Source organism: Epinephelus moara, chromosome 9 (genome assembly GCF_006386435.1).
Source record: "Epinephelus moara isolate mb chromosome 9, YSFRI_EMoa_1.0, whole genome shotgun sequence".
Lineage (NCBI taxonomy): Eukaryota > Metazoa > Chordata > Actinopteri > Perciformes > Serranidae > Epinephelus > Epinephelus moara.
The window spans coordinates 9,632,308-9,647,019 of record NC_065514.1 but is presented as its reverse complement, the minus strand read 5'-3'; the positions used below and the strand labels follow the sequence as shown (position 1 = coordinate 9,647,019).

The 14,712-nt window shown below is 41.6% G+C and overlaps 1 protein-coding gene across 1 annotated transcript in view; it reads left to right on the top strand.

The window, feature by feature from the left end:
• The first annotated feature begins 280 nt into the window (after positions 1-280).
• Positions 281-14,712, top strand: part of lrrtm4l1 (leucine rich repeat transmembrane neuronal 4 like 1) — an 86,574-nt gene continuing 72,142 nt past the window's right edge. The window contains exon 1 of the mRNA XM_050053167.1: positions 281-701. Coding sequence (XP_049909124.1) covers positions 698-701 — 4 coding nt within the window. The 5' untranslated portion in view covers positions 281-697. The remainder of the gene's footprint in view (positions 702-14,712) is intronic.

Below are 14,712 nucleotides of genomic sequence, written 5' to 3'. Positions count from 1 at the left end.
GCCAAATCTGCCTACAGCTGTTCAACACTGCATTGAATGCTTTTCTCCCTCTCCTTTTTTTTCCCTCCTCTCGCCTGCACACGCGCGCACACGTCCCCCACGCAGCCGGGCGCGCACACGCGGACCTGCTCGCCAATTGCACTGCACAGCTCAGGAGCCCCTGACAGTGCCCGTGCCTGGCTGTGTGATCGCTGCCTGGCGTCTCTGCCGCTCCGCTGGATGTTTGCGCAGAGGACACCTGCCTCCGCCGCTGACTGCACCGTCCCCCGCGGCAAGAACCCAGCCTCCTTTACACCTCTTTAACTTTTGCAACGTGCGACTATCTCTTCTTCTTCTTGTTTCCGCGGGCACCTGTTCCAACAATATGCTTGCGTCGGGTGAAAAAGCCCTGTAGAGCCGGGCGTTTGACTCCCAACTTGGCACTTGATGGATATTTGTGACAGCTGTGGAAAGTTGCCCTGCGTCGGGGAGCATGGGCGCAAACTTTAAAAGCTTTTCTGTATAATCAAGAGACAGTGTTTTTTTTTTTGTTTTGTTTTTTAACAATGAAGGCAGGTGAGTCACCCCTCGCGTGAGAGGCGCGCAAAGCTCCGGGGCTCTCCAGGTACTGGAAAAAGGAAAGGCGACACGGAAGAAGTCGTGATCTGTGCGGCGGATTGCGCCACGGAGGACGGAGGGAACGGACCGATGAGACAACATGGGTAAGTAGGTGGAGGATTGTGTCGTTTTGAAGCGAGCACCCCGGGAGACTGAAAATCATCACTGTCCGTAGTTGAGCGCACTTGTGGTCCTTAAAATAACACTATGGGTTGGTGTTTGGTCCTTTGGCGCATCTCGGAGTGTGTGGATGTGGAGAAAAATTCTCCCAAATCTTTGGCGGTTTGTTCCTGCGCAGCGAGCTGGCATCTTAAGACTTTTATTTTCCTCCAAATATTTCCTTGAATTTTAAAAAGCAGGAGTGTTGGCACCTCTCAATATCAAAGGAGAGGAGGGAGACAATCTCTCACCTTTATGATGTGGAAGGGAAGTAGCCCCCAGAATGTGAGTCAGTCCTGGGTTTAGGTGCCAGTGCAGGATGAGTTGGAGCTAAAGATGATCTTCCCCATGACGTCCTTGTTACTGGAACAAGTTTATCCCCCCCTTAAATCCCGACCTGACCTTAAATGGCCGAAATGTGATGAGTGCGTTTTCTGTGGCCTCCCCCCTCCTCTCCATCACCACCACCACCTCTCAGCCCCCTCCTGTCTTCTCCCTTCAAAGCTCTGACATGTTTTGACTCCGTCCTATTTCTCCTACCTCCCCTCTTCTCCTGACAGCTCTGGGCACCTACAATCTCATCCCACACTGCCTATCACCTCCTCCATTTTACTGACTGTGGGTGCTCCAGAGCTAACGTTAAATCCACCGCTCAGCCTCCACTTCTTCTTCTTCTTCTCCAGTGTTTCAGCAGCTTTGCGATCCGCAGCTCTCCTTTTTTTTTATTTTGTGCATATATTTGGGGGGGCTCAGAGAGGACTGTGGGTGTCCAGGATTGTCACTGCAAACGCGATGAAATGATGTTGACTTTGAAGCACTCTGCAGCTGCTCTCACGGAAAGCCTCCTGATATTTCACGCCCTTTTTCCTTTCAGTGCAACTTTACTCGCTGAAATATCTCAGTGAAGGACTATTATTCATACGTGAGGCACGCGGACGCATGCACGCGCGCAAACACCGAGAACAGGGCATGTTTGATAGGCGGCTGGGTGCAGGGAGAGAGAGCCGTTTTGAAACTGCACCACTGTGATTCATTTTCTGTCTCGACTTATCTCACTTGTTGGATTCATGCTGCTGTTATGTTTATTTTTATTTCTTATTTTTGATTTCTAAATGGACTGAAAAGCTGACACAGGCTGCAGAGATGCATGCTGCCCCCCCACACATCTGTGCACAATTGTGGCACTTACCCAAGAAATGAGCGGCTTAGTGCAACTAATGAGCACATGCTATTACGGTTTTAATTATGTCATCACAATTACTATAAGCCAAAATAAGTGCCTGCATTTGTTTGGATTTCAAAGCTTCTTACTGAAGCTCTCTCACAGGAGCCCATCTTTATCCACCGCCTTTTTCCCCACACTTTAAATGGGAAAGTTTATACCATCTTCTAGGGGGATTTTTTTTGCACCAAAATTCCAGAATAAAACATGACATCAACATAATTTAATTATCATCCACACAGAAGGGCAGAATCAGTTTTGGCAGTGCTTGTGAGTCACAGCCAAGTAACAACTGTTCACAGTGTTACTTCAATATTGATCAGTTATTTTTCTGACAAATGCTCTTTGCAATTTCTTCCAAATTGCATGCTTTGCCCAACCAACAATTCACAGCACCAAAGTATCCATTTACATTGATGTTAAACAGAGAAAAGCAGCATTTGACGAGCTGAAACTTTACAACATTTGGCATTTTTGCTTGATAAATGATCATCAAAACTGTTGCCAGCATTTTGTGTTTATTTGCAATTCAGTTAATAGACTGAGCGTTTCAAACCTACTGTCAAATAATTTATTGATTTTTAGTAAGAGCATTATTTTGACAGACAAACCCAACACTGATACATTCTAATCACTCGTCTTTATCCATCGACCTGTTTTCCACATTTTAATTGGGAAAGCAAAGTTCATACTATCTTCAAGGATGAAGTTTTTTCCACCAATATTCCAGAATAAAACATGACATCAACATAATTTCATTATCATCCACACAGAAAGACAGAATCAGCTTTGGCTGTGTTTGAGAATCACAGCTTAGCAACAACTGTTCTTCAATATTGATCAGTTATTTTTTGACTAAATGCTCATCCCAATTTCTTGCATATTGCTTGCTTTGCCCGACCAACACCAGCATATTCAGTATACATTGATTTTTAACAGAGAAAAGCAGGAAATCTTTACATTTGACAAGCTGAAACTTGAGAACATTCTGCATTTTTGCTTTATAAATGATCATCAAAACTGTTGCCAACATTTTCTGTTTACTGGCAAATCATTTAATAGACTGAGTGTTTCAAAACTCTTATCAAGCAATGTGTTCATTTTTAATAAAAGGACATACTTTTGACGGACAAGCCCAACACTGATACATTCTAATCGCATATTTGTGGCCTAAGCTGTTGAATTTAGATTCAGCGTCTGTGCAAACGATGCACATAGGCTACATCCTCGTCTGACATGAAGTAAGGGCAGGGAAAAGCAGGAGTCATTGTGAACAACACAAGGGCCCGACGGTCTCAGTCTTTATCCACTAGGGCTGCAACTAACGATTATTTTCATTGTCGACTAATCTGTCGATTATTTCTTTGATTAGTCGACTAATCATTTTGCCAAAAAATGTGTTAAAATGTTGAAAAATGTCGTTCTGTCTCTCCCAAACCCCAGAATTATGTCATCTAATGTCTTGTTTCGTACTCACGCCAAAGGGTTTTAGTTCACCGTCATGGGAGAGTGTGTAAAGCTGCCAATATTTGACCGTAAGAAGCTGCAATAAGAGTATTTTGGGGTACTTTTATAGTACTTTTCTATGAAAAAAGACTCAAACTGATTAGCCGACTACTAAAATAGTCACCGATTATTTTAATAGTTAATTAGTCATAGATTAGTCGACTAATCGTTGCAGCCCTATTATCCACCGCCTTGTTTGCCGCATTGTCATAGTGTAGTACATCGTCAAGAATCATCAAGAAATGTCATAGGCTGAATTTTTGCTGCTTTTATCTGTTAACATCCAGGTATACTGAATACTTTGGTGTTCTTTGGGCAAAGCAAGCAATTTAAGAGACTGTGATGAGCATTCAGTCAAAAAATAACTCATCAATATCGATGTTAATCAGAGAAAAGCAGCAAATCTTCACATTTGATAAGCTGAAACTTAACATTTGGTATTTTTGCTTGATAAATAATCATCAAAACTGTTGCCAGCATTTTTTGTTCATTGGCAATTAATTTGATAGTCTGAGTGTTTCAAAACAAGTATCAACCAATGTATTATTTTTCAAAGAACATTTTATTTATTTTTTTAACCAGAAAGTCCCATTGAGATTGAAAATCTCTTTTACAAGAGAGACCTGTCCAAAGTAGCAGCCAATCAAAACACATTAAAATACAACAAATACAACATTTACTACAAAAATCCACAATAAAACAGCTATTCAAATATAGTGGCCTCTCAAGAAAAACAAGCACATGTCTATCATCACAGTCTTTATTAAGCCCTTGAATTCATCAATGGATGTAAGTGTCTCTTTTTGAAGATTGTTCCATGTCCAAGGTGCACAGTAGGAGAACGCAGTTTCCCCAGATCTGTTAAAACCTGGGGAACATTAAAAAGCAGCCACTTAGAGGAGTGTAGCAGAAGGGTGCAGAGGTAGGCCGGAAGTTTTCCCAATATTGCTACATGGATAAAAATATACCAGTGCTGTTGTGTGCGAATGGTCAAAGACATCCAACCCATGAAATCATAAAGAATGAAGTGATGAGTACGGGACTCTGCATTTGTAATAAAACGTAGAGATGTGTGGTACGCTGAATCAAGGAGGATGCATGCACATACAATATGTCACCATAATCAATCACAGACAGAAAAGCAGCATCCGCAAGTTTTTTTCTGAGCACTGAAAGTAAAACAAGACTTATTTCTAACATACTTTTGACGGACAAGCCCAACACTGATACCTTCTAATCACATATTCGTGGCCTAAGCTTTCCCTCAACCTACAACAAAACTGTGCAAACGATGCACAGAAGCTACATCCTCATCCGACATGAAGTAAGGGCAGGGAAAAGCATTGCAGGAGTCATTGTGAACGACACAAGGGCCCGACGGTCTCCGCTCTGACTGTGCACACACTCGTTCTGCCGTAGTAGAGCTGCTTAGGCAAGAACAACAGGGCAATTAGGCTCAAATAACCTTCAATTTATTCGATAATCCATCCGTTTCCTAGAGCAGACACAGACAGTAATTGGCCCACGGAGCACACGTCTTGGAAACCTAAGCTGAATTTCTGGGGGAAAAAATAAACCTGTGGACACATTTTTTCCATTCTGCTTCTTCAAACTTATAATAGTGCAGTTAATTAGAGCTGTAGAGTTATTCACAGGTTTGCCACTGGCACAAAACCACTAACTTTTTCCTGCAGATAAGGCCATTATGTTAGTCCTAGGCAGCAGATGTTGATCTAGTTTTTAAGCTCTGGTTTATTGTTAAAATTAATTAGCGCAGTCAAACTGCAAAGTTCTTATTCAAATAAAATCCCTATTATTTCAAAGACAAGGTCTCTCCATTCTACCGATTGAAGCAATAGAACAAAATGTACATTTGTTTGGCTTTATGATTCTTCTTCCAGGGCCATGTTATGTATGATAAAGACCACCTTTATGTTAAAGAAGAAAGAAGAAAACCAAACTAACCTTGAGCAACGTAAATGGCTGCAGTCGTAGCACCTTTTGAAATAGCTGAAGCCATCAGTAAGGATTATTCTGTCAGAGTGAGGCATGTTTCCTAATTCTGAGCCTGACTGAAAGCCCCCATCAGGCAATTTTTGCAGCAGTTTAGTAATATTCACTTCACCACTACCCACACACGCCATCAAACCGTCATAACACAGCATATCACATCGAACTCTTATACAGTACCTCCAGGTCATTCGTTTCACTTTATTTGTCCCTGTCGCTGTGCAGAGCGCCAGACTATCTTGAATTTCAACACTCCCTCAAAGTTTGCATTCGTCTTTTTCCATTTTGTATTTTTTCCTTGAAATTCTGAAGTGAGTGTGAAAGACTTCCACCAAACTGTGTGTCCTGCACATTGAACTCATGCAGTGAAATATGGGCAGAGACACAACACTGAGAACAAAGTCTGGCAGTAGGCACTTGGAGCTGAGCTTGCACAAAAAAAGGCTCTGCAACAAGAAGCACATGATAATGTATTGTGTATATTTGTATGTCCCTGAAGCACACTGCAGCCTACGTGTGGTTGTCATGGTTTTATACATTTGATTCTTCTTAATATTTTGGATTTATTTTCATGCAAGTCCTCCAGTCTGAATGACAAAAGATCATTTGTTAGTGCCTTTAGTGTTTTCAGATCTGCTACCTCAGTGGTTCAGGTTTGATTAAGTGTAGGCAACTAAAACTACTTGGTTAAGGTTAGGGGAAGATCTTGGTCAACACTGAAAGCTCAAACATGGGCATCTGATGTGAAATGGCAACACCACAGGAGCAGCAGTGTTTTAGAAAAAGGTCCCTATTTAGGCAAAATGTTTGTATATTACAGATACCCCCATTAACTTCCTATACATTTCTGTAAATTCCAGCACCACAGAACTAGCAGTACTTTGGGAAAAGGTTGCTTTTTATATGTAGGAGGTACAAGTTTGTAAGGAACCAGCCAGCTCATTTCATCTTTTATATTTTCTTCTCATAAAGCACAGCTTGTCATAACTCTATACTATGTCAGATAACTGCTGTTGTTAGGATTATGTGGCAAGTTAAGTTTTAGACCTGTAGATGTCAGTTAAAGGTCATGATAGCTGATACATGGAGGTTCTAAGATTGGTTGGTGGTTCTAAGCTTTACTTTTTCTTATTTTTAGTATTTGACATGTGACAGCACAACGGTTAAGATCTGTAGTAGTATAGCAGTCATAGTTTTTCATTTAGCATTGTAGAGTTACAAGCTTCAGTTGTTGCCATGATAATCAAAGTACCAAACAGCATTCAAATGCTTTGATTTTTTGTTTTTTCACCACTAAAATGGTGCAGGAAAATGAAGGGAGGTGGCAAGTGTCAGACACAAATGAGTCCAGTGTTCTCAGCGCAGTTATGGGACTGTTATCTGCCAACCCAGTCTCACTCTCAAAGTCGTCGAAATCTGGTGCTGACACTGACAATAAAAACCTGTACTTTAACGTCGGCATGATACGCGGCCAGTCGCCGTTATAGTTTAATGGCGCTCGGCAGCATCAGGAGGAAACGCGGTGGGACAAGAATGACAGTTAAGCTGGCGAAAGTTGGAGTAGGGCGGGTCGGAGAGGTGCTGGATGAGTAAGACAGACATCGACTTTCACCAGGGAGAGTGGTGTTTGCGTCCCCTAAGATTCTAAAGCCAAACCCTGTTCTTTTTTCCTAAGCCTAACCACGTGTGTTAGTTGTTTGAGGAAAAAAACCACCACAACACACAAAACAAGGTCGAGATAGGGGCATCAAAGCAACTTAACGCTTATGGTGCGGAAGCAATAGAGCAATAGAGGTACTGCGTCAGATGTTTTCAGTGCATTTGGGCCTTGACAGTTGGTAGAAGACGAGGTGTTAGGGCCGTACACATACACATGGCGTGTCTTTAACCCCCAGTAAAACATGAAGTCAGGTTGGGTGATTTGGTGTTACTCCTGTGCCTTTTTTTGTGCCTGTAGCAGCAAGTGGCGTCTGAGGTTGCTAAGCAACCCTAACAAGCACCGTATAGCCTACTTACCTGAAATCCTGAGTGCAGAGCTGATCCTCTTCCAGCCGCTGTTTATAAGTGTGTAGGCCTATCATCCGTGGGACAGATGTAAAGCTCTGGGTAGCCCTGCACTAACATGATCAACTTTTCCGTATTTATCAGACTGAATATTTACAAAAGAAGGGAAAGATATCTGTCGGCTGTGATTGGTTGGTCCTCATCACATGACATGCGATGCGCACTGCTGCGTTCCAAAAGTTGTACTCTGTTGCGGCCTCAAACATAGGCACGTCACTCTGGCATTTGAGCACGCCTGCTGGATGTCTACATTGAAAACAATGAATTTGAGGGCACAAAAAAGGCAGCACGGGTACGGCCCCTTAAAGGTAGGGTCTGGAGGATTTTCCAGTTGCTGTTTGTAAACACACATTCAAATTTGGCCCCTCCTATCAGGCTCAACTCTCCCGGGTGTACGGAGCCCGGAGGTACAGAAGAAGGCTTCACAGAAGAGGTTCAGGCAAGGCTCGCGCTGGTGCACGCTCGGACACGCTCGGGCACGTCACCTGCGCTCTCTCATTGGCTCAGGAAATCTCCGCCCAGAAGCGGTCCGAGCTCACAAAAACATCAAAATACAGTTAAAGGGCAGGAGCTCTGCAAACAGAGTCACCACCACACACGAGTAGAAGCCCATAGGTGATGATTAAGCAGGATTTCATTTGTAAATGTCTATATTTTGTTTTGTTTGAAAATCCTCCAGATCCTACCTTTAACCAACAATTCTGCCTTTACTCTTAAATGAATAGTGCTCAGCCGCAAGAGGTCACTTAGCCAAAGAAAATGCAAACATGGGGTGTTTCAGTGTTTAAGTCTTAATTATTGTTTAGAGTTTGACACTCAATAAAATCTTCAGCTTATCTGCTTTAGCAGCACTGTGGGTGTGGTTTGATTAGATTTAATTGACAGTAGCCTGGCAACATTAGTAAACAACTCCTCAAATGTCATCATCATATTTGGACGCAATACTCAATACTGCTAAATCCTAACTGCTGCATGGCAGTATATGACGCAGCCCATTGGCCAAGAGAAAATGTTGGCATTGTATGTTTTGCAAACCAGATATGTTGCGTTTTTACATTTCATAGATATCATATTCAATGGAGTAGTTCTGATTACATGTATATGAGCTTACTTTGTCATGGAGGGGTGGAGAGATGGTGGATGGTGACACCTAAGTGAGATGACTGCCGAGCTGCAGGCAGCAGACCACTGTTCGAGACCAACAAACAAAAGCTGTTGTTTTTTTGCGAGACATTAGCAGCATGTTCAGCCGTGATTTTGCCACCAAAAGTGGATATTTTAAGCCAAAACCTGATCTTTTCCCAACCACCACTAATTTTCTTTTCGACCTTGACATAACCCTACGATAACTGCAGCATTGTTTTGAAGAAAAATTCAATATATCTGCTACATAATAGTGTAGAAATGTTACATATCTGTGGTTTGCAGGAACTTACAATGGCAACATTTTTTCTGGTGGTAGGGTTACCTGATGTCACCCTTTCTCTGCAAAGCCCCACCCATCACAAACCAGCGATAGAGCTTAGATAAAAACACAAATACAGAAGTTTCTTCTGTGAAACAACCTTCACTGCTCTGACTTTGGCAGGGGGAAAAAATGTTAGTTCACATAGCAGCTCATAGCTCATTGCAAGAAGCTGACTTAGAATGAGGTCTTCAGGGCCTTTAAACAAATGACCACGGCTTTCATTTTTCTGATGAGGGCAGCCACTTTGTGTAAAGTATTAAGCCCCAGGAGGGACGTGCAGAGAAATAGACACGAAGGAGGGGGAAAAGATCTATTAATGTGTAATCTCAGAAAAAGTTTAAACACACAGGTTAATGTTATTTGAGGTCACTTGGACTTTTGGGAAACAGAAAAAGAAGCACCAGCAGCAGTAACATTCACACGCACCTGTGATCAGATCAGCAGGAATGTTTCATTTGTGCTGAATGTGTGTTCTTTATTTAGTTACCATTGGTGCAGATGGTGCTTTAATTCTGGAGGATTCACATCAGATTTGCAAAACAATGCATGAAAAGGTCTTTAATGTGGTTTCATTCACAATCCTTTCACAGTCAGGAGGAACAGCATAAAGGGCAGTTCAAGGTTCAAATAGGGAAACAGAAAATTGCTTTGTCAAGGCTACGTACATACAGTGTATATACAATGGCATAGTGCGCTGAATTCTGGTTGAAGGTGGACATTGTGTCTTGAATGGATCTGCTGCTGACCTTCACTGATTGCCTGCATACCACACACAAAGTCATCATCCATGATGTCAACTCCTCAGTCTTTACAACCGGCTCGCCTCATAGTGGCCGGCTTAAACTTCTCGGTCTGTGCTGATCTTTTGACACCAGCACTCATATCGATTAGTGCAGCTCTCTGCCTCTCTGCCTCTCTGCACGGATTTCTAAACCAATAATGTGTGAGTGTGTGTGAGTTTAGGTCCATAGGAAAGCCGGTGTCAGTAAAGTTCCTGATATGGGTGATATTATGGTCCTGTGAAGAGTTTCAGCTGTCACTTTCTGACAGGCTGAGTCCGGATGTTAAGCGCCGTGGGTGGAAAGGTGGAATACTTTCAGTGATATGGCTGAGTTATCGTCCGCGGCTGCTGGAGAAGCGAAGTGTCTGCCTCCTGCTGCTGTGTGATCTGAGGAAATCTATATTTTCTCATGAAGGGAAAATGAATGTGCTTCTCTCTAAATTGATTATTAAAAATAAAATAAGACAACTAAAACTCAGATCTCCTCACCCCAATTAGACGCCATCATATCAAATAGTTTCCATTGTGCTTTAATCATTTTTTAGGGAAAGGAGTTGTTACGTTTTTGTCTATCTTTACAGCCAAGGAATTAAGCTACTGCCAGTGTCTAAGAAAGATAAGCAGCACAGTAGCCGGATGAAGAAGCCGATATCAAGGCACAAAATAAAATCTGTACACTGTTTCATAAATTTAATTATCTATTGCTGCAGTTTTGGTATCTTTGATGGATCTTCATCAGGCACGAACCTCCTGTCAGATCAAAACACTGCAGCAACAGATAATTAAAGTTTTAATGGGAATATTAAGCAGTGTGCAGATTTCACTTTTGCCCTGACCTCGCCTAACTACCACCACCCAGCCCTCGATGCACACGTGGTTTTATTAAAATACAATCAGGCTGCACAAACATGCTTAAACAGATGTACGATTAGGATATTCACAAGGCTCAAAGTCAGTGGAATATCAGGCCGAGCTGTGGCTGAGAGAAAGCAGCAGGCACCAAACCAGAATGATTTGGCCGAAGCTCCTGTAAAAAGTCACTCCTCCAAGTGGACTTCCATCCAACACGTCTCATTAAGGCTGCCTTTTTCCACAGCGGGCAGCTTTCATGGCCACACAGAACCTGCTGGTGTAAAAATGTTGACATTCAAAATGACCAATTAGCCTTTTTAAAGGTCTCCCTCCTTCTGAATTATATTTTACATCCTCGACGAGCATACTTAGCGGCTTCCACAAATAGGCGAACGGTAAAAGGGTGTGATTTCTGTTTGTGATTGACTTCTATCATATGTTTGGCGGCTTCACATCAAAGTCAGAATGGAAATGTCAAAACAGATTTATTGAGGTTGATTAATTAATCAGTGCCAACAGAGTAATAACAGAGAACTGTGATAAACAATGCATTCATTATAAATTGGCTGTTTATTGTTTATTATATTCAGATGCCAGATTCTGGCTCCAGCTCCTCAGATGTGATGATTGTGACAAATCAGGGGAGAAAGACGTTTCTTGAACACACTCATCCTATATGATTTGAGAAAAGTGCTGCATCCTGATTCGCTATATAATCAAGTCTGAAAGTCTTTCCAAAGGAGAATATGTTAACGCTCTGTCTCCCACACACGCACACTGTAGTGGCAGCTTGTTAAAAACCATCCTCACCACTTCCTGCAGGATGTAAAGCAGTGATACTCAATGTACAGCCCGTGGGCCAAATCTGGCCTGTGATAGTGTGCCTGCTGGCCCACCGATCATTTCCTAACACACAGTGAAAATAAATTAATTTATACTCGCGGCTTTTTTTGTACTTTGAATGTAAATATGTTGCCAGAGTGCATTAAAAAGCAACAAAATAGGGTTTGTTTATTTAAAACTTTCCCCGCCAGAGTATTTAATTTGAAGTTGCCAGCCACCGCCAGCACTTTTGATCATGTTCACTAATCTTTTAAGACCCACAGAATAATTAGTTCTATTAATATGTAAACAGTATATACATGAAACTAAAAAAGAGACACTCTGTTTTTTAAAGCAAAAAAGACACATTTTATTTTATCTTATTACTTTTTTTTCCCCAGCACTTGAATTTGTGCATTTTCATAAAATAAAATAAAAACATTTCGAACAAAAACCTGAGAAAAATATTTGTCAGATGGTCATTTTCAAGTACAAAATAAATTTCACATGAACATTTTTTTTCTCATTTCCTTACGTAAGTTAGAATTGTATGTATGAGAATAATGTTGATAATGATAATAAAGATAATATTCTCTGTGAGGTATAGTGGAACACGTCATGTTAAGTGTTCCGTTGTCTCCGTTTTTGTGATCATCTTGTCTGTGTGTCACTGTCATGGAGATCCCGTTTCGTCCCACCAAACTCGTTTGCTTCTTCTTCCAAATCGGATTCAGAATGTTGATCAGAACAGGAATTGTCAAAGTTTGAAGCCATCAACTTCTCCACAGCTTACACAACTGTAAATTTTTCTTTTAGTGGAGAATCTTCTTCCAGTTTCCAGCGGATCTTCCTCTTCATTTGTTTTTGGACACTGCAGTGCTGTTCTATTTCACAAGATGTGTAACAGCGCCCCCTATCTTATAACAGTGAAAACACGGATTGCCGGAATATCTCGTCAGTGGTGGGATAGTGTTAAGAAGAAAAGTGACAGAGGAGGATCTGTGGTCCAGGCTAAGCCCTGAATATCTATGAATTCTAGAAACACCCCTGAGTACATCTGACCTGTGCAGGGTGGGGCTGAGTGATATGGCAAAAATTCATATCTCAGTATTTACAGACTGACCGGCAACACACGATATACATATATACCTTAGACCTTCTTTTGACAGTTGACTCTGGTAGCTCTGCAGTCCTGGTCCTTCTGGATCTGACGGCTGCCTTTGATACGGTGGATCACAACATTCTCCTGTCTCGCTTAAACACCTGTGTGGGCATTAAGGGTACTATTCTTAAGTGGTTTCAGTCCTACCTCTCAGATAGGAGCTTCTCTGTCCAGCTGGGCCAGTATTCTTCAGCCTCTTCCCCCCTGAACTGTGGGGTGCCTCAGGGTTCTATTTTGGGCCCCCTCCTCTTTTCAATATATATGTTGCCATTGGGATCCATATTTAGAAAGCACAATGTCTCATTTCATTGCTTTGCAGATGACGTACAAATCTATCTGCCTTTAAAAACAAATGAGCAAGCCTCTGTTCAGGTCTTATTAGACTGCCTCAATGACATCCGATCTTGGATGGAAGTCAACTTTCTCTCCATGAACAAAAATAAAACTGAGATTATTTTATTTGGCCAACAAAATCTGTTAGATGGGTATGACAGCGCCATTGGCACCCTTAAGTCTCACTGCCACCCTTTTGCAAGGAACCTTGGTGTTATTTTAGACAGTGACTTTAGGTTTGATAAGCAGATAAGCTCTATTGTCAAAACGAGCTTCTTCCAGCTAAGACTATTAGCAAAAGTAAAGGCATATCTCCCCCGAGATTATTTTGAGAAAGTTATTCACACCTTTGTTACATCACGCCTAGACTACTGTAACTCTTTGTTTGTTGGTCTTGACCAGTCAGCACTGCGCCGTTTACAAGTAGTCCAAAATGCAGCTGCCCGCCTGCTGACTGGAAAGAAACGGCGTGATCACATTAGTCCTGTCCTTGCATCTTTGCACTGGCTGCCTGTTAATTTTAGGATCCAGTTCAAGGTTTTATTAATTGTTTCTAAGTGTTTAAATGGTCTGGCACCGTCTTATTTATCAGAGCTTGTACAGCCTCACAGTACTTCTAGAGCACTTAGGTCGTCAAACCAGCTGCTCCTGGCAGTACCTCGGTTCAGACTCTCTACTCGTGGGGACAGAGCCTTCTCAGTGGCGGCCCCAAAGCTGTGGAACAGCCTACCATTCCAGGTTAGAGCTGCAGAGTCTGTTGAGCACTTTAAAACATTACTGAAAACCCATCTTTTCTCCTTGGCGTTCAGTCCCTGCTAGGCAAGAATCCTTGGCTTTTACTCTTTTTACTTTTTTATTTTCCTTTTTTTAATCTACTTTTTAGTTTTTTAAATTGAGCCCTTACTATTTCCTTTGTTTTATTTATTATGATATTTGTGTATGATTATTTTATATTTCAATAACTGTACAGCACTTTGGTCAACTGAGGTTGTTTTTAAATGTGCTTTATAAATAAAGTTTGACTTGACTTGACTTGATATCTGTATGTACTATGAAATGGGCTACATGTTTTCAGTTATAGGTCAAAGCCACATTTCAGAATGTCACAAGCACTTTTATAAAAACAGACTGTGATCAAAATAAAATGCAGAGACAGGGATTTTATTCCACTGTTTGAAAATATACAGCTCCACAACATGTAAACTAGTCCATACCCATAGAGTGCACAGTTGCCCACGTGCAGTTTCATATGGTGTGTGTTTGGGATACAGGTCATAGGAAATTGCAGATTAAATAGTCAACTGAACCCATTAAGAAGAGCAATGTATTCAGAGTTTTTAGTACCATTGCCAATAGTGGGATAGTTAGTGGGCTAAAACTGTACATTAGTAGTTGAGGTAGCACGTTGAAAGGCAGATAGTTAAAGTCTTTATATGTTGTATTGACTTAAAAGTGGGGCACACTGGTAGTTCACATGGGAAAGGTGCGGCTAGCCCTTGTTGCAGCAGCATACCATACCATGACTTAGTCATACCAAAAATTAGAAAAAATACCAAAACATTCAGCCACAGTGGGAGCCACAGCGATCGGTCGCATTTTAGCCATCTTTAAGCATTTTTCTGTTGTTATAGCGCCACCCAGTTGCCAATTAGAGTTAAATTTCTCCAGTCACCTTGAGGCGTCCTGTTCTACATATCTACCAAGTTTAGTAAAAATCCATATGGCTGTTAGGCCTA